Below are 20,761 nucleotides of genomic sequence, written 5' to 3'. Positions count from 1 at the left end.
ATCACCCCTTAACGATGCATCCCAAAGCCTCCGTTGGACATGGCCATGCCACCTCAAATGCTTGGAGCTTATGAAGTATTGCGGCAACTCCCAAATCGGCTCTAATATGGTCATTCCTTACTTCATCCTTCCTGGTTTTGTTGCACATCCATCTTAGCATGTATCTATATCTATGTCTCTCTCTCTCTCTCTCTATACAACCAGGATCAATGAGGAGGTCGAGCTTAGGCAGTGAGGGAAGCTATCAGGTTGAGGAGCTGTCTTTTCTTAGACTACAATTTAGCCAATTCGGTGATTTCGCGTTTATGAAGTTCAATAGCGAAGTTGCTAGGATACACAGTGATTAGATAAATATAAAATTCAATATAGTCAAAAGAAATATTAATCAAATTATCTAACAAAACAAGCTCTTCTTTTAATTTTCTAATAGCAAACATAATACATGAAATCAAAAGTACGGAAGACAAATACATGAAATCAAAAGTACGGAAGACAAACTTATATGAGAAACTTCAATTTACAGAGTTGAACATGAACACTTGTAGGTGGCACAAAACTTAAAATGTTTACAGAACAGTCAGACAAACTCATAAGACACTTTCTTTTTACAGACTCGACCAAAACTCTACTTCTTCTTATATTTTTGGTGGTGTCCTCTAAGAAAGAGGAACTCTCCTTTTATAGATGGCGGACACCAAAATTCAACAAATTGTGGTTGAGGGATGCTGATGGGCCTTGATGGAGATGATGTCGAATGGGCATCCAACCAACCGAGCATGACAATTGACAGCTGAATAGCTTCAAGATAAGGTGTTCTTTTCTCAAAGAAGGTACACCTAATAAGGTGTGGGGTATGTGTTAGAAACTCAGCTTTGGCCGAAAGTTATCTTGTCTGTAGTCCAGGTGTTGACTAAAAATAAGTCACGAAAAGATTCTCTGGCATTCCACGTGGGAGGACCCACTGTTTTCCAGAAGAGTCTTAGTGAGGTGAATTATTAAAGTGTTCACTTGTGACTCACTATAATACGCTTATACTGCTGCGTGACGCATGCCAAGACGTCAGTCTGACTAGAGTGGCACTAGGTGTGGATGCTTGACACCTGGCAGGAATCAAAATAGCGTGTCTGATTATCACGGCATTGGGTTATGGTGCAGTGAGACCTCTTGTACCCTCCCGGGGGTTTTTTTTTTATTTTTTTGATAGGCCTTGATAATTAGGCCGTTGAGTGCATTGACTACCATCATCCGAAGGAGGAAGAGTTGAGGAGGATGATGAGGACGGGGCAGGGTCGTCGAATTGAAGATTAAACCTGATAGCAATGAAAATGCGCTCCTGTATCTGCTCATCAGATAAATACGGAAGACAACGCCGAACAACTTGAAACATGTTATAAAAAGGCATCTGGGCTCCCGTTGAAGAAGAAGGTGCAAAAGGGCAGATCGGCACCGATGCCTCATTTAGGCACAAAACGGGAACCATTTAATGGTGAAATGTCGAATTTATCCCACTATTTGACTGATAAATGACGTTCTAAATGAGAAACATAGTTCCATTCTTCGAACTCATCAATAGTCATCTGATACTTCCACTGAAGAATCCAGGGTACTTCGTATAAAATATAAAATTGAACGAAGAGAGCCCGAGAGTTCAGAGGTTGATTGAATTCTTTAAACTTGGTAACTGATTGCTGAAGAGCCGTTGGGAAGAATGCTACTGGAGGTGGTCCCCATGTATAGAACCATTGGAGAAACCAGTTCGGCACACCAAATAAGGTGTGTTGAAGTCGAAACTTCACGAACCAGGAATGGGTCTCATGATCGTTCTGATATAAGGAGATCATGTCCCAAGCTTTAACATAATCTGCATAATCATATGACCTTAGTTTAAGGCCGGTGACATCCTGGAATTCGCGTTTGAAAGAGGGCAAAGATCCCCATTCGCGATCCCGAATGATGTATGATATATTGAGCTTAGAATAAGCTCGAACATGAGCGGATCTATAACAGTGCTGAATTTGAGCACTTTGAGTCTCTTCAAGAATTCTTTCATAGAAAAGATGGGTTTTATCCCCAATGGATGGATGAAGGTGATCACGGAGGTAAATAGTGGCAATTTCGGAAGGAGTGTGGCGAAGATGGGGGTAAAGTTTGTTTCTATGAAAGGAGAGTTATTAACAGCCTTTGAGGCAGGAGATGGAGATTGGGATGAGATAGGAGAGGGATGTTCTTGAAGTTGCCTAGAGGATGTTGAGGCAACATCTTTGTTTGGAGAGATAGAGACTACAGCCTTTTGCTTAGGAGCCCTGTAAAAATTCTCGAGTTAAAAAGTCAGGTAGACTGTTAGTATCACCTTTAATAAATTCAATACTAAAATCAAAGACAGAAAGTAGCGACTACCATCGAGCAAAGATCTGTTTTGAAGCTAGATTCTTGACATCTTTCTCAAGGACTTCTTTAGCCGCTTTATAGTCTACACGAACTAAAAAATGTTGATTAAAAAGATCACTCTCAAATTTGGTTATATACAAAACGAGTGAAAGAATCTCCTTTTTTATTGTTGAATATTTCTGTTGAGTGGGATTCCAAGTACCAGAAGTAAAACGTACTAAAACTTCGTTAGGAAGATTAGGACATTTTTGTTTCAAGATACCACTGTATCCAAATTCGGATGCGTCAGTCTCAACAATCTTAAAACAATTTGGTCGTGTCCCAAGAACCCAACTTTAGTTTGACATAAACTTATTTTCTTTGTAGAAACGACAAGTCCTGCTTGACGAATAACAAAAAAGAAAAGATTGAAATGTTTCCAATGTTGGGAAATGTCTTGAGAATATATAAGGACATCATCAATATACACAATTATAAACTGTGAATATTAATTAAAAGGCATAACATTCCATTCGTACTGGCTGAATGGGACAACAAAAGCTGTTTTATACCTGTCGTTCTCTGCTATCTAAATTTTCCAGTATCCGGACTTCATATCAAACTTTGAAAATACGCTGGAGGCATATGATCTGTTGAGAAGATCTCTTTTATTAGGGATAGCATACCGAATCCATTTAAGAACCTTATTTAAAGGTTTGTAGTTGATGACAAGTCTGGGTGCACCTCTTTTAATTCAGCATTATTGTTTACATAAAATGCCGTGCAGCTCCAGGGAGATTTACTGTGTCAGATAAGACCTTTAACAAGAAGTTCAGATATCTCTTTCTGACAAGTTTCCCTTAAATGATCAGGCATTTGGGCTGCCCGAGCTTTAATGGGAATTTGACTTTCGAAAAAGCTATCTTCATATGGAAGAGTAACAATATGTGTTTTCCTAGACCAAAATGCAGTGGGGATGTCTGAACAAACTTCCTTTATAAGTTGAGCTTGAAGGTTTTTAACTCGAACTTGAAAGAGAGGGTCATCAATTTTTTGTTGTATGCTCTTTTGTTGGATTTCAGATGACAAAGAGCATATGAATTTTTCTTTGGACTGAATTTGAGTCCGAATTTTATTCACAGTATGAACCTTTGGGGGTTCGATGAATGAAAAAGTAATAGGGTGATTATTAACCACCGAGTGAAGACCAACTGTGTCAATTTGTAATGGATACAACTGAGAGAGAAATGGAGTGCCTAGGAGTATGAATTGAGAGAGTCCTTTCACCATAATAAAAGGAGTTTTCAGGCAGTGTCCATTATTACAAATAGAAGTAGAAGGGAGCTTATACTCAACCTGCATTTTAAATCCGTCAGCTGTAACCAATTTCTGAGTGGTCTTTTCAAAGTATTGCGAAGGTACAAGCCCTTCGTTAATACAATTAATGTCAACGCCGGAATCAATTAAGGCGATGGTTTTTAGGCTAAACTCTCGATTTACAACAATGTCAATCATAACATGCCATCGATGAGTTTTGACCTGTTGAATAGTGAGGATTTGAGCGTCATCCGTAGAAACTGCAGCAGGAGTTGCAGAGGTACTAACTATTGTATTTTGAGTTGCTAGTAGAATCCTTGAAGGAAGCTTTTTCGTCAGAGTCTTGCTCAATCAATCTGTTTTCATTATAAAGTTCAAGAGTCTGAATTCTCTATTTAAGACTCTTTATTTCAGTTTTAACTTCATTGAGGTCTTTACGAAGTTCCTGAATAGTAGGTTCACGGGTTTGAGAGGTAGCTTTAACCCGATTGATTATAGTTTTAAAACTGTAATCTTGAACCGCAGGTTTATTTATAGGAATTGGGCTAGGCCTATTATTATCCTTTACTAAGGTGATATACTCATGTAAGAGTTGAGCCTTAGTTATAGGATCAATGACTTGGTCAATGGTTTTTAGAAGAAATGATTCTTCGGTCGAAAGAACCATCAAACCATTTTCCTTGAGCATAGCCTGGTAAGGATCACAACTACAATGGGGAGTCTGAGATTTAGACTCGGAAGAATCACTGTCGAACTCGAGTTGAGCAATATCTTGATCTGAGTCGGGGCTTCGCGTTAGACTCAGGGTTGGACGAGCTATATAACAAGACTTTTTCAAGATTTTACTTTTGTGAGTCATCAATTTCTAAGGCATTAATCCTTGCCTTAGTACGACAATTATTCTTATAATGTCCTACTTTTCCGCACTTGTAGAAAACAGGAGGTTTGTTAGAGGGAAAAGTGTTTTGAGGATGAGATTTGGAAAAGCGTTTCTTGAAGAAGCGCTTAGGTTTGGCCTGATATTTAGGCTTAGAAAACTTAGAGAGTTTTTTATGAGTCCTTTTGGGTCCTGAAAGACGTATTTTCTCAAAACCAAACTGCTCACAAAAATCATCAAGTTCTCGGAATCCAGCTTGTCTTTCTTTAGACAATTGTTTTTTGAGTTTTAGATCTGTGCAGAGTTGAAGACCTTCATTGCGTATTTCAGCAGCTAATTCCCCGTAGTTATATTGCTCGAAGGGAATAGTGCCGTTATGCTTTACCTTACCTTTTGAGGAAATAAAGGAGGTAGATCAGAGATGAACTTCTCTTTCCATATGGAATTGTTGCAGTCCTCTCGAGAAAAGACTTTAGCAAAAAATACGTCTCTATACCATCTATAATGAGATAGTGTAGGACAACGAAGATTCATAAGTTGTTCTCTTGTTCGATCAGCTAGAATTTCAGCTGGTCCAACAAAATGAAGAGTTATAGTATAAACCAAAGTATTAACCGCATTTTTTTGGTCGACATAAACAGTTGGCTGGGCAAAATTACCATCAGCAAGTTGTTCAGTAAGTTGTTGCGGGATACGGGTCACAACATTTATAATTTGTTGTCTAACTTCTTGAGACAAATAGAAATCCCACCAACCACGAAGTTGGCTGGAAAATCCTGTTGCTATCATTTTCGCAATCTCAGAATCAGATGAATGGTTAAGGTTTGACGCTGTAGCATACATAAGCATTTGTTTCAAAAGATTGATGATTTGGTATTCAGATAAACCATCAATATTCCACTAAAAAATAGTATTACCATCGATTGGGAAATTAGCAGGTTCGCCTTCTACTTCAAATTGAAAATCGACAGGAGAAGGTCGAGGGTAATAATAATTAGTTGGAGCGGTAGGCATAACTTTTCGGGCTTTCCTCATTACTTGATTCAGTTGAGGAATGGACTCGGGTACTGCTGCCTGTTGAGGTAGCATAGACTGGAATTCTCTCTGTTATTTCAATTTTGGAATCAGAAGGTTCGGCAAGAGAAAGAGTTAGGGCCTGTCTATCTTCTAATTTTCCTTTAGATACCTGGAGCTTCTGGAGTCGGGTAACAATCTCATCAAGAATGTTAGACTCAGTTTTCTTCTTTGGGATATCTAAGGTCGGAGGAGGTTTAAACAGGACAGATTGGTTGCTTCTAGGTTAAGAAGCAAAGGTTGGCCAAATAGTTTTATTAATATGCTCAATTTTAGCATGAGAAGTAGACAGAGTAGAAGCTTTTAAAGAGTCTACTATCGTCTCAATACGATCAGTCTGGCTTCCAATAGACTGAAGACATAGATTAGTAAAGTTATTTTGTTCAACAACTTGACTAAGATGAAATTCAATCAGAGGTGAAGAGGTATGACTTGAAGTTTTAAGAGGAACAACCATCTGATTACTGCCTACTTTTAAGGCTTGGAATGGAGAGTGAACAGATTCAATTTCTGCTCCTTCTTTAGAAACATAAGTGGTTGTCACCTTCTTAATCTCACTAATCTGATGAGGGTTAGAGGATTTGTTAAGAAAAATTTTTAACCACTGAAAGAAGGGAAGATTTATTTGATGAGTTTCTAATGTAGGGGGTTCCTAGGTGACTAGGTTTACTACAAGGTTAATTAGCCAAGTAGGGTAGACTCAAGGGGCTTGGGTTGGACAGGGTAAGGGAAGCTCAGCAAACAAGATTGGCATGCAAGTAAAGTGAGATTAATGAATAATGTAGCAATGAACAATTTTCATCTAAGCATAAAAGCACAAAACTCACTCAAGTTTCAGGTGGGAATATGGGGCAGGGAAGATGGCAGCAACTATGTGTTAAGTTTAGCACGAGTCTATCAAGACATTAAGCAAACTAAGTAAACCAAACAATGCCCAAAATCAACCAACTAATGAAAGGTAAAACAACAGAAGTTTCTTTAGGGAAAACAATAAGTATTGGCTTAAAAAAAAAGAAAAGGTAGATGTTCAGATTTCAGTGGGGACTAATGGAGGTAATTGGAGGCCAATGAATGTAGAACAGGGGGGTTCGTTACTTACTTCCTTGTTGTCTGAAGTCTGAGGAGAAGAGAAGAACTCGAGGTCCTCCAAGATAAAGAGTTACAGCCCACCCTACTTGATAAAGAACAACGGTCTTGATTGTTGGAGAAGTTCCAGCAGCAGCCCAGTTGGGGGTTTTCTCGATGGAGATAATCTCTAATGATGGTGAACAATTTCTACAATAGGGCAGCAACTACAAGGAAGACAGAAAACAAAAAAGAGAGGGGTGAAGGTCGAGAAAGGGAGAAGGAGAATGGGAGAGAGAGCCGTGAGAGATGAGAAGAGGGAGAGGGCAGAGAGAGAGAATTCGTAGGGAGATTTTTAGGGGGGCTGTTTTGCCTTCAATAATCTTCATTCATTGAATTAGAACCTTGGCCAATGGCCTTACATAAATAAGAGACTAATTACTAAAAAGAAAAGATTATTCTAGGAATGCTATTTCATAAACAAAGGAACTTTCTAAAAAGAAATCAATAGGATAATTACTTAGTTTCCTAATTAACTTAAAGACTCAAATAATCAAAATCCTAGGAAATAAAACTACTAAACTATCAGATTTGGTGGGGGCCACACAATCTTGGCAAAATTTGGAAGGAGAGGACTCGATCCAGAGCTGGAAAGGCTGGATCGAGCCTTCTTTCTTCTTCTTCCTTCTTCTAATCTTCCAACCACAAAGAAGGTTGGGTCTTCTTCTTTCTTCTGTTGTACATCTTGATGGCCCCATCAGTTTTCATGTGAGAAACCCATTTTTCATGAACCTAGAAGTTGCTATCAATAATTATACCATTCTTAAAATACCTGAATCCGAGGTATATCATAAAGGAGCTTTCGCATTTTATAGTGACTATGTTATTAAGACATGCGAGAGCACACACATTCTTACTTCGGAGCAACCTTATATCCATACGTCTTTAGGAAAATAACAGTACCGTCAAGAATATTAGGGTCTGTTAAGGACATTGGAAGATTTGGATGACATTGAAAATATATCGGTCCTTCACAGAGACTAGTTTCTACAATACCCATTAGAGATTCACTAAATTCTGTCATCCTGGCATCTCTAACTGCTGCAAAAATCGCACAGTTTAACCCTGTCGTCCCTGTCTCTCTAAACAAAGATGTTGCCTCAACATCCTCTAGGCAACTTCAAGAACATCCCTCTCCTATCTCATCCTAATCTCCATCTCCTGCCTCAAAGGCTGTGAATAACTCTCCTTTCATAGAAACAAACTTTATCCCCAGTCATCCCCATCGAATCCATCCATCTTCGCCACACTCCTTCTGAAATTGCCACTATTTACCTCCGTGATCACCTTCATCCATCCATTGGGGATAAAACCCGTCTTTTCTATGAAAGAATTCTTGAAGAGACTCAAAGTGCTCAAATTCAGCACTGTTATAGATCCGCTCATGTTCGAGCTTATTCTAAGCTCAATATATCATACATCATTCGGGATCGCGAATGGGGATCTTTGCCCTCTTTCAAACGCGAATTCCAGGATGTCACCGGCCTTAAACTAAGGTCATATGATTATGCAGATTATGTTAAAGCTTGGGACATGATTTCCTTATATCAAAACGATCATGAGACCCATTCCTGGTTCGTGAAGTTTCGACTTCAACACACCTTATTTGGTGTGCCGAACTGGTTTCTCCAATGGTTCTATACATGGGGACCACCTCCAGTAGCATTCTTCCCAACGGCTCTTCAGCAATCAGTTACCAAGTTTAAAGAATTCAATCAACCTCTGAACTCTCGGGCTCTCTTCGTTAAATTTTATATTTTATACGAAGTACCCTGGATTCTTCAGTGGAAGTATCAGATGACTATTGATGAGTTCGAAGAATGGAACTATGTTTCTCATTTAGAACGTCATTTATCAGTCAAATGGTGGGATAAATTCGACATTTCACCATTGACTGGTTCTCGTTTTGTGCCTAAATGAGGCATCGGTGCCGATCTGCCCCTTGCACCTTCTTCTTCAACGGGAGCCCAGATGCCTTTTTATAACATGTTTCAAGTTGTTCGGCGTTGTCTTCCGTATTTATCTGATGAGCAGATACGGGAGCGCATTTTCATCGCTATCGAGTTTAATCTTCAATTCGACGACCCTGCCCCGTCCTCATCCTCCTCCTTAACTCTTCCTCCTTCGGATGATGGTAGTCAATGCGCTCAACGGCCTAATTATCAAGGCCTATCAAAAAAATAAAAAAAAACTCCCGGGAGGGTACAAGAGGTCTCACTGCACCATAACCCAATGCCGTGATAATCAGACACGCTATTTTGATTTTTGCCAGGTGTCAAGCATCCACACCTAGTGCCACTCTAGTCAGACTGACGTCTTGGCATGCGTCACATAGCATTATAAGCGTATTATAGTGAGTCACAAGTGGACACTTTAATAATTCACCTCACTAAGACTCTTCTGGAAAACAGTGGGTCCTCCCACGTGGAATGCCAGAGAATCTTTTCGTGGCTTATTTTTAGTTACACACTTGGACTACAGACAAGATAACTTTCGGCCGAAGCTTATCAATTTCTGACACATACCCTACATCTTATTAGGTGTACCTTCTTTGAAAAAAGAACACCTTATCTTGAGGCTGTTCAGCTGTTCAGCTGTCATGCTCGGTTGGTTGGATGCCCATTCGATGCCATCTCCATCAAGGCCCATCAGCATCCCTCAACCACAATTTGTTGAATTTTGGTGTCCGCCATCTATAAAAGGAGAGCTCCTCATTCTTAGAGGACACCACGAAATATATGAAGAAGTAGAGTTTTGGTCGAGGCTGTAAAAAGAAAGTGTGTCTTGTGAGTTTTTCTGAGTGTTCTGTAAACATTTTAAGTTTTGTGCCACCTACAAGTGTTCGTGTTCAACTCTGTAAATTGAAGTTTCTCATGTAAGTTTGTCTTTCCTACTTTTGATTTCATGTATTATGTTTGCTATTAGAAAATTAAAAGAAGAACTTGTTTTGTTAGATAATTTGATTAATATTTCTTTTGACTATATTGAATTTTATATTTATCTAGTCACTGTGTATCCTAGCAACTTCGCTATTGAACTTCATAGATGCGAAATCACTGAATTGGCTAAATTGCAGTCTAAGAAAAGACAGCTCCTCAGCCTAATAGCTTCCCTCGTTGCCTAAGCTCGACCTCCTCATTGACCCTGGTTGTAAATGGTATCAAAGCCAAGTTGAACAGGTGCCAAAGTCGTAAGGACTATTAAGTTGGTCGTGTTTCACCCACTGTCATATAGACCTACACCCAAGTTGTGTCGACCTACATCCAAGTTGTACTCAGCCGTGTTGCCGCAGATAGGCGTTTGAAGGTGAATTAGTATTGACAGTAGGCGGTATAGAAAATATTGTTTCTATTATGCATGCAAGAGGGGGAAGGGACGTGAAAGTCAGAGGATAGGAAAAAAAAAAAAGGAAATTGTTTATGCATATCAGGAAAGTGTCAAATAAGAGAGATCTAAGTAAATCTCTAGAAATAAATTGGGGGTGAGGGAGTGAGAAAGGGAAGAGATAGAGAGGAGATTGTAGATTGTAATTAGAAAAGTAGGGATAAGAGGGATTACATAGAGATCCACAGTTTAAGTAGATTCGTAATAGATTTCTTAGTTACAGATTTTGGGAGAATGTTACTGAAGAAGACACCAATAGAGACATGTGAGAGTGAGGGGAGGAATGGAAGAGAAGTTTTAGGAGCTGAGATGGAGATTAACTTTTATGTGAATCTTAGAATCCATTTGCTTATTGGGCAGAGAAAAAGTAGGGGAAACGGTAAGAAAGTGAGTAATCAGTAGAAATGTGACAGATAAGCATTAGATTCTTGTGTGGCAGGGTTGATGAGAGGAGAGAGAATAAGCCTTGTAAGAGATTGGCTGTTTTAATAGTATAGTATTGATTGGGGTTAGGTAAGGTTCATCATAAGATAAAAAGCAGAAGTCTGGTCCTACACCTTTATTTATTTTCTGTTTTTGGATAGTGTCTGGTCCTACACTCTAATTGAGTTTGATAAAGCCTTTTTAGTGTCTAGGTCTTTTAGAATCCTAAAAGAGTTTCCATGCATGCACTTATAATTATTATTTTTTGTTTGGGGTGAATACATTTGTAATTTTTGATTGGTCTTGTAACAAGAGACTCAAGAGTTATACTACTAGATGGGAGTGATTCTTTTCTCCTATAGGTTTGAGTGCTACCACAATGTGAATGGTGGATGGGGGCAGGGATCAACAAGTACTTAACTACTTACTGAGAGAACAGAAGAAGATACGATGCACAAGGTAAACAAATGAAATACAAAACATCAACTCAGCTGAAGGAACCCCACCGCACAGCAAAGAGATCCATCTTGCTAAAAGCCATAGCTGTAATGGTGCCAAGATGAGGCCAAGACACCCAGGGGAATCAAGGCACCTTGATACACAAAGCGACTGGTCTCCTTGGGCATCAAGGTGCATCTTTTCAACTACCTTGATACACAAATTGACTGGTCTCCTTGACTGCTATGCTAAAAACCCTCTGAAGCAACCCAAGCACCAATTGCCCCAAGAACAGGTGGGAAACAACCCACTCCCCAATCTTGACCCATAATCATGTTCCCAAGCAACTTGGCAAGTTCATTGCAGTTTTTCCCTAATAGGTTTGAACAAAATATCTTTGTCAATTTCTTTTCATTCATTAGGTTTTCACTTGCTTGCGAATTCTGATATTTTTACTGCTAGTTATATCTTGAAATTTGCTGGGGCACTTAATTTCTGACTTTTTAAAACCTAATTCTGTAAGTGGTTGCAGTTTAATATTACCATTTTTAGTTATCCTTTGCTATTCAAGCCTTTGTTATTTTTTCTGAAATCCTATTTCTAGAATATATGGGGTTCCTAATTAGGTCCATTGCCCATAGACTTCTATTTTGTCCTGCATCAGTTTGGAGTCATAATGAAAACTGGAAGAGAATGATCCAGTACATTCGAAGAGCATGGGAAACAAAGGTGAACAAAAACTAATTTAGGTAAATCAACAAGGTAACACACAAAATCAGAGAAACTTTAGGAAGTATGATAACATGGTTAAATGGTCAAGGATACAATTTATTCCAACTTTACCTCTGTGATTGCTGTTGCTTGTAAACTAGGAGCAGTTGATTATTCTTCTTTTTATATTGACAGGTTTTAAATGAAGGGCAAGGGTGGGAATCACCTAGGGAACCTTATGAAGTAAAAGCTAGGTCCTCTCTCTTTCTCACAGATGTTTGAACTCTTTGCTGTATATATAAGTGAAACCAATTGACCGAAGGAAGGCCCAGATATACCATTTATTTTTGTTTTATTTTCTCGTTGCCTTCTATTTGTGTGTGTTTCATGTTCTTCTGAAAATACAATTTACCTTATTACAGATTTTTAGATTTCACGAAAATTTGTAATGTGAATTTCCAGGATTTCTGCAAAAACAGGTGATGGAAAAATGATCGTATCACACATAGAGGGTGAACCAGTTTTCTTTACTTTTGGAAAAGCTGAGGTTGGTCTACTGTATTCTCTATTTTTTCATTTCATTTGATATTTTGCAAATTTGCTTCTTAGTTTATCAAACAAAGACTTAATTATGACTTTTTGAGCTTTATTGGATTCTGCTAAATTCTTCTGGTTGGTCAAATACTATAAGCGGCAATCTTAGTTTGTCTTGGCTTGTTGGCTTCTTTGGCTTTTGCAATTGAAGGCAAACAGTAATTCTGTAGTTCACTTTATAAATTACGACTAGAATTCTCCATATTCATGAATCATGAGTTACTAATAATTTTTTTGTTTATTCACCCCAATATGATGTTTGTTATTTCTTGTATTTAGTTTAGGTACCTAGAGGGCTTGAGATGGGAATTGGAACAATGGCACGGGAAGAGAAAGCATTAATATATGTTACTAAACAGTACTTGACTCATTCGCCCCTTTTGCCAGAGGTGGAAGGCTTTGATGAAGTTCAATTTGAAGTGGAGCTAGTCCACTTTATTCAGGTATTCCTAGTTTGTCCATATTGTTAATTTGAAGCTTTTGTGCATTAAGAAATTATGTTTCTAATTGTATTAAATTCTTAATAAAGAATTAAATCTCATATTTGTGGTAATTTTTATCCTGTTTAAATTGAAAGTATTTTTACTGAAGTATGTACTACAAAAATGATGGAAATCCATCCTTTTTTTGAAAATTTGAAAGTTCTAATAACAAATTTGTAAAGATAATAAAGGGCATAAGAAAAGCATCCGTAATGGTTTTGCAGCTTCAAATGCTACTATGATGCACTATCTTGTAAATTCAAGTGCAATAGCTTGATCTACACATACAATAGGTCAAACCATAGTTAGCAAAAACGGGAACGGCAAAAAAATAGAAACAGAAGGTACGGGTTTTAAATAGTAAAATTTTTCGAACGATACGGTCAAATAAACGGTCAAAAAAATAGAGAATGGCAAAAAAAGGGAAAACGGACAGTACGGGTTTTAAACGTGTAGATTTTAAACAAACAGGTCCAAAAAAACGATAGTATGCTCGTATAAATTAAGGAATTATTAGATGAATACCTGCATCTAATGTTCAAAACAACTACAATATCCAACACTAATGCATATATATCTCATGTCTCATCATAAGTTTTATGATATATAATTGAATATCATACAATACCAATTCTAAATTCATACACCACACATGTCCAAATTTTATTGAGCAGTGTGGCTTGGCTATGATGTTGTTCATTTGTTGTCAACATAGTCAACACACTCTTGGAGTAATGAATGTTCAGTTTGAGTTGGGAGCCATCACTTTATAAACATTTTTCAGCAAATGCATCAGTTTGTATCTCAATTTCGGGGTCCATACATTGATATTGAGTTGAAGGTGATATCATGAGAAATATAGACCTTTGAGTTAGCTTCAAGTTGGCGAACGAACCAGGTGGATCAGAGTTCAGGATAGAGAGAGATATGCTTAATTAAGTGGACATTATGTTCAACAAGTTAAGTTTTAAAAAACGCCAAAAAAGGGGAACGTGTTTAAATGCGTTTTAAACGTGTTTAGAACGGAAATGCTTGCCGTTTGCAGTTTTTTTAAGTATCTTTGAGAAGCATACGGGAAAACGCATTTTAAACGGTAAAAAGCGAGAACGTGTTTAAAACTCCACGCGCTTTTGCTAACAGTGGGTCAAACTACACTGTATAGTAGAAAATTAATGCATGTAAGCTTAGAATAATTAAAAATCATCTTGTTCAATACTGAATCCAAAATGTACCCTAAAAAAGGAATATATAAAAGTATAAAACTAGAGATATCATTAAATGCAGAGTCCCTAGAGAGTATAAGTAATGCTATTTACTTATACTACAAAAATAATGTATAAGTAGTGCTACTTAGGAGACTCATGGAAAGATTTAGAGATTGCAAAAAGGATCTCCATATGGTCTTTATTGACCTAGAAAAAGCTTATATTAAAGTCTTAGAGAGTAAATCTGGAAAGTACTAGAGAAGAGAAGCGTTTCTGGTAACTATGTAGACATAATAAAGATTTATATGATAGTTATGGAGATCAACGTTGGAATCAAAAGGTTTTAAGTAACTAGAAAGTGGAATGAAAACGGATTATATGGTGTGTAACTTTAGTTACACTAGGACGGATAATAAGGTGGTGAAAATTGAAGAGAAGGAAGTTCCGCAAAATGATTGTTTTAGGTATTTAGATTCAATCATAAATAAAGAAGGTGATATAGAGGATGATGTTTCACATAGAATTAAATAGGATGGATAAAGTTGAGTGGTGCATCCAAAGTGTTGTGTGTTTGATGTATTTCTTTAAAACCTAAAGGAAAATTTATTGGGCAGTCAAACAACCGACTATGATGTATGGTGTGGAATGTTGGGTAAAATAGAGTTTTGATCATTTCAGGCGAAGTGGTATTGTTATGGTAGAAGTCACACATTTTATATAATGTTCTATAATGCCTTGTTGTTTTAACCAAAATATTGTAGATTTGAGTTGAAACATTTTGGCATTTCAACCTTCTACATAAATGGGATCTGATTTCAGGCCCTGACGAAATTGAATATTCTGCTTGAAATTTGAGATTTCAAAGAAATGAAACCACTTCTTATGCTGGTTACTGGATGGACGTCCTTAGCTTCTCAGATCTATCTAACTGATACCGAAAGTGAAAGTTGAATATGTGCACCCCATCATTCCATTTTCCATTATTGATATAAGCTCTTATCTCAACATCTTTAGAATGAATTTGGTTATTTGATTTAATTGGTAATTCGGGATCTATTCTAAGATTCAGGTTGCATATTGACAGGTGCGAGACATGCTTGGTGATGGCCGCCTTATAAAACGTCGAATTCGTGATGGAAGAGGTTCCATTTCTAAGTTTAGATTTAAGATATAAATGAATTTATTGACAGTAGCATTATGCAGTTTCTATTTTCGTTCATAGATCCTATAATTCTTTATTTCAAGTTCATAATCTTCAAATCAGTTCTTTAGAACACCGTGGATGCTACAGTGAATACCATGAGAGTAGTATTCCTAGTTGTAAGGTGCCCTTCATTATAGGTATTCTACCTTGTTATTTTAATGTTTCTTTATTGCTGTTAGGCAACATGAAACTGATCTAGTACTACCTGGGGGGGTGTCAGGCTGTAAGCTCCATAAATGCTAATTATTAAGAGTATAATGATTTTAGGGTTTTGCTAGAATATGAATTGAGAAATAAAGGTTTTAATAATGAGAAGAAACCTTCAGGATTTATGTGGAAAGGTTTGGGGCGAAGTGGTTATATCTGCTATCCCTTTTGGTGTCTCTTGGAGTGTGTGGAAGGAAAGGAATTGGAGGGTCTTTCTTGGTAAGCCAAGAGATTGGCTTGAATATTGACTGATGTTGACTCCTTTATCGTGGGATGTCTCTTTATGTCTGAAGATTTTTCTGTGGGGTCTCCAAAATAAAACCACTGATATAAGTGATACCTATACCTACCTACAAACTATTAAGATTTTGAGGATACTTGCACAACCAAAAATAGAGATTTACTTCATACCATTGAGATTATGGAAGAATTGACATGGAGAAGGAGAACCTAGGTCATGACTCATGAGTAAAGTGACTAACGTGACTTATAATTTTGAGTTAGATTCAAATTAATTGCCCAATAACAGTTATAAAGAAGGGCCATATTTTGCATCTCATAACTAACAGTATGGTTTCCTAGATAGAATATTAAAATTCGTTTTTTCTTGCTTATAAATTCTGCAAATTCCCGTTTGTCCCGCAAATCCAAACATAAGTGAGTAAATTTACATGGTGAACCCATAGATCATGCCTCAATCTTGCATGAAATTGCTGGTTTTTTTTTTTTTTTTTGGGGAGGGGGGGTAGCCCCCCTCCCAAGGACTTTGTTCGAATGACATTTTTACACCATTGTTTCTGAAATTACGCCCCGTCCCCTATGTCTGACGGTGTTAGTATGCTGTTAATTTTAAAACTCAAAAGACCATTTTACCCTCTAATGAAAGACAAGATAAGTTGAAGTACCATTATACCCAAATACACAATACAACCGTTGGTCGTGCTTGAGGATCTTGTATTCACTTTCTTCTCTTTTTCTCCATTTCAAGTTTCAATCCTATAAACAAGGCAAGAAAAAGAATCTTAATGCATCTATTGTTTCATCAAGATTACATTAATACACATTTTCCTTCTCCATTTAATTCCTTGTATCCTTTCCTTTTGAATTATCATCTGCCCTCTTTTCCTTTTGTTTTGTGGTCCCTAATCCAGGATGTCTCGTAACCCTGTTGATATTTCACTTTGAGATTATGAAACAAACAACTTAATTCCTTACAAACAACAGCTTTTTGGAGTTCCATTTGCTCATGATACGTTCTTTTGATAAAGCTGTTATCATACTTCTCTAGAAGAAAAATTGCTGGTGTATGACCATAAACTCTGTTATACACAGATACATATAGTTCTGATTCCATGGAAAATTGTTCTGCAGGTGGCAATTTGTGAATGCTTCAGTGGAAATAGAGGTGAATTGTTCTACTTTTTACCCATAGATCTGGCAGACAGAGTTTGTTGGATCATCATAATAACGAGACCCTAAAAATCCCAATTTTTCCAATGGTAACCCTAAATCCCAAATCCATCACAACGAACACATGGGATGAAGGGGGAAGCTTACCGTGACATTACAATAGATGTCAATGACCTTCGCCGGAACCCCTTGCCCTTCCAATATTGCCGTATGTTTGCGCTTCCAATATTACAGTGAAGTTGCAGGCTTGAGATTGAGTTCGTTGACGCGAGATGAAGTTTAATGGCACTGGATTCTGAAACCCTCGTTCAACTCAACCCTCTAGTGTGTGAATGGAGCTTGATCGGTCAATGGAAGTCCCATTCTCAACTTCTCCGGAGTAGTTTATGAAAACCGGATATGGCAGAGTAACGACCAGAGGTAGAAGACTCCCTAACAGAGCCAACCTTGATAAACTCACCTCTCCCCACTCTCATTTTAATCGAAGGGTAAAGAGGTAAACTCACCCTAACTGAATGGTATTTTGGCCATTAAGAGGTTTATTATTATGTGACGTTATTGTTAGGTCTCGGCTGACACTGAGAGGGGGGGTGAATCAGTGTGTCCAAAAACTTTCCCTCAGCTGGTTTTTTACCAGGTCACTAGCTGATGTGGCTTACTCTCAATCACAGTCTACTGATGTGCCCAAAGCTACTATGTGAACTATTGATAGCTCTTACTGCTGTACGAAGTTACTCACATAATATGTATTGCTGCTGAGAGTTGACTCAGACCCCACACGGCAATGACTGTTACATACACATAGTCGTATGTATATCCACACTGCACCACCAAGTGGTCAGGTCTACCAGATGTACACACCCATCCTGTAGGCACACACTCCAATCCACAATACAATACTAGCATGCACAATCACAACACAAGAAATACGTGCTTCGGCCAGTTGACTACATTCAAGGAGTAAGGCCCACTGTCGAGCTCAGCATTTACTCAATACTAATTATGACTGCACCCACAGCCAAGGGAACACGTTCCCAGTTTCCATCCTTGACTTACGAAGGCTAGGTCTTCACCCCAATTTCCTAGAATAACCTGAGAGGCCACACCCATGGCAGATATGTTTAGGTAGTGGTAACTACCAAGGAACACGCTGTCCCTATGTCCGGCACTCACTGAACACCAATTACATAGATAAGGTTGGGCTTATAACAATGCCCTACAATGATATCTCACATAGCATAGGTCTATGGCAATATAACCTAGCTAAGCATACAATGGAAGTACAGTAAATCAAAAGCGCAGTCAATGAGTGTAGAATAGCTTACAACTCTGTAATATCTCTGATCACTGGTTTCCGAAGATGGGACCGAGAACTCTGATGGTCCACTAGAATCTTCAATCTCCCTAAGTTGATGAAGAAATTTGAATCTTCAAGTCCACTGTAGAACCCGAATTAATCTGTGTCTAAAACACTCTGGCAGTGAGTGTGTGATACAGATACTTCTTTTCTTTCCTTTCCTTTCCTTTCTTTTCTTTTTCTTTCCTCCTTTGTGGAAGCTCACCCTAGCTTCATCAAGGCACACCATCTCTCATCTTCTTTCTTCTTTCTTTCCACTTCCTCTCTTCCTTTGTTAGAGCTCTAATGGCTCAACAATGGCTCACACAAAGCATAAATGGGCTTCTTCTCTCTTTTCCCTTTCTTCTTCCTCCTCTTTTCTCTTCCCTTTTCTTGGCTACCACCAACGAAGCTTGCTGCCTTGCCTTCCAACAGCTTCTCAAGTCTCTAATGGAGGCTATGGATCAAGTACAAGAGACTATAGGTTTTGCATTCAAAGCCTAAGCTTTCTTTGAGCTTCAACTCAAATATTCGGCCACCTCTGCAACTGTCCTCTTCGTTTTCTTCCCTTAGGCATGTAGAGCTCGGAGAGATGAAGAATATCCAACTTGAATCACCCAAATCCGAGTTAAAATGGGAGAGATATGACCATTTGAATTTAGAGCAATGAGATAGCCTGAAATGGAATCTTCGTAGGAGTGGCGTAGGCTACACCGGCTGTGCGCACAACAGAGGCGCAGATCTGGCCGTAGATCTCATCAAAAGGTATCTCTTAATCTGAGCCGTCCGATTGAACCAATGGACAATAGATCTAAACCATAGATTTTGAATCTCGATGACGTCATCATGACATACCCGTTGACATTGTCAGACGCGTTATCGATCACCAATTGGTTGGTGTAGCGAGTTTCACGGTATGCTGTCGACTAACTTTAATAAAGCTCCATCGATCTTGACCGTTAGATCGGAACCGATCTGATATGATTGGCTCAGATCAAGATATGGAGAATCTCTTTATAGATTCTATGCACATGCGCTACACACAATCAAGACTCAATATGGTGAGCCACACCATCATATCTAATACACTTCACCAATGAGAAGCCTCGGATAAGCATCTTCAACGCAAGCTCTTGCACGAACCGTTAGATCTGAATCTGACCGACATGGCTCAATCTGAGTTGTGTATTAAGGATCCCTCTGATTCTCTTATATACATATAAGCCCCTGCCTTCATATTTCCAGTGCTAAACACCCCTTCTCAACTAAGACCTTCAAAATCCCAAAATTACATAAAAGCCCTTCAAATTTCAAAAATAAATTCCGAAAAATCCACCCAACACCGAGAGCATACTGATGAATTTTCGGTTTGGATTTTTGAATCGGCTTTACGGAAACACTTATAACTTTTTCATACGATATCTGATCGAGATGAAACGAAGTGCGTTGGAACCGTAACTGGACGCTCTATGACTTTCCAAAAGACTCAATCATCTGACTCAGCCATGTAAAAAGACCAAAATGCCTATAGACCTTTCCAATGATGCATCTTTCTCATACGGAATCGGAACGCGATGAAATCAGAACCGTTGGAAAGATTGGATTTTTGTCGTATTGTTACATGTAGAACACTTCCTTTAAAAAATTCATCTTCAATGTCGAAACTGCCCTCGACTGCCACAAATGCCGTAACTTCTTATTACGGTATCGGAATGTGACGAAATCAAATGCACTGGACTAGGTAAATTACAATCTATCTTTTTCATGAAGAACCGATCTTCCAAAAATGTCATTTCCATTACTAAAAATGCCCCCGAGCATAAATAGGTCAATTTTACCAGTTTTGACCCAGAAACCTGCACCACCTACTAAGGATGTATTAAACCACTCCATACATACCAAGCGGTAGAGTTATCTCATCGGTGACACTGAACACTACCATGTCATCATTTTCATCCACGTCACCCAAACTGGCCAGGTCATCACTGTCACATGGCCGGGTTGCCAACAAGGACAACCATAAACCAACAGTTATCACATAACAGAGCCAACCTAACGGGCACTAACGGGCTGCGTCTTGTTAGAGTCTTCAAAATGTAGGGGAGGGGGGCCGTAATTGCTGAAACAATGGGTGTAGAAATGTCATTCGAACAAATTCCAAGGGAGGGGACACAAATTTCCCCCTTTTTTTTTTTTAATTCAATTTTCTGCTTGTAGTTGGCTTTAACACATTGCCAGTTAGCCATTCATTTAACTCTCTGGGTGGGAGATTGTCAAAAGAAAAGAGGGAATTCTCTAACCAAAAAATGAAAGAAATGTTATAGATGATTTATTATGTTTGGTAGAGCAAAGGACGTATGTTATAAGTTGGAAGAGCAATATGCCTGGATCTTATATGTTTTTTTTTGGTTAATTAGGAATATGAGGGAGGCAAAAGCACAAAACATCTACAAACTATTTTGTATATTATGAGTTATGTTTCCTATCAGTACACTCTCTGACATTATTTAGTTCATCTTGAGTGTCAGTATAAGAAGCCAAACCCTCCTGTCACCTAAAACAAAAAGTGTCAATTTGAGATGAATTTACTTAAAATAAGCTGAACTG

At 38.2% G+C, this 20,761-nt stretch overlaps 1 protein-coding gene across 3 annotated transcripts in view; it reads left to right on the top strand.

Annotated features, from left to right (window-relative positions):
* Positions 1-20,761, top strand: part of LOC122087082 (peptidyl-prolyl cis-trans isomerase PASTICCINO1) — a 45,324-nt gene that overhangs the window by 12,569 nt on the left and 11,994 nt on the right. For all 3 annotated transcript variants that reach the window (XM_042656066.1, XM_042656067.1, XM_042656068.1), the window contains 4 exons: positions 11,912-11,970; positions 12,179-12,263; positions 12,595-12,753; positions 15,082-15,139. In XM_042656066.1, coding sequence (XP_042512000.1) covers positions 11,912-11,970; positions 12,179-12,263; positions 12,595-12,753; positions 15,082-15,139 — 361 coding nt within the window. The remainder of the gene's footprint in view (positions 1-11,911; positions 11,971-12,178; positions 12,264-12,594; positions 12,754-15,081; positions 15,140-20,761) is intronic.

Source organism: Macadamia integrifolia, chromosome 8 (genome assembly GCF_013358625.1).
Source record: "Macadamia integrifolia cultivar HAES 741 chromosome 8, SCU_Mint_v3, whole genome shotgun sequence".
NCBI lineage: Eukaryota > Viridiplantae > Streptophyta > Magnoliopsida > Proteales > Proteaceae > Macadamia > Macadamia integrifolia.
The sequence above is the reverse complement of the archived record's forward strand: the minus strand, read 5'-3'. Positions and strand labels throughout refer to the sequence as shown.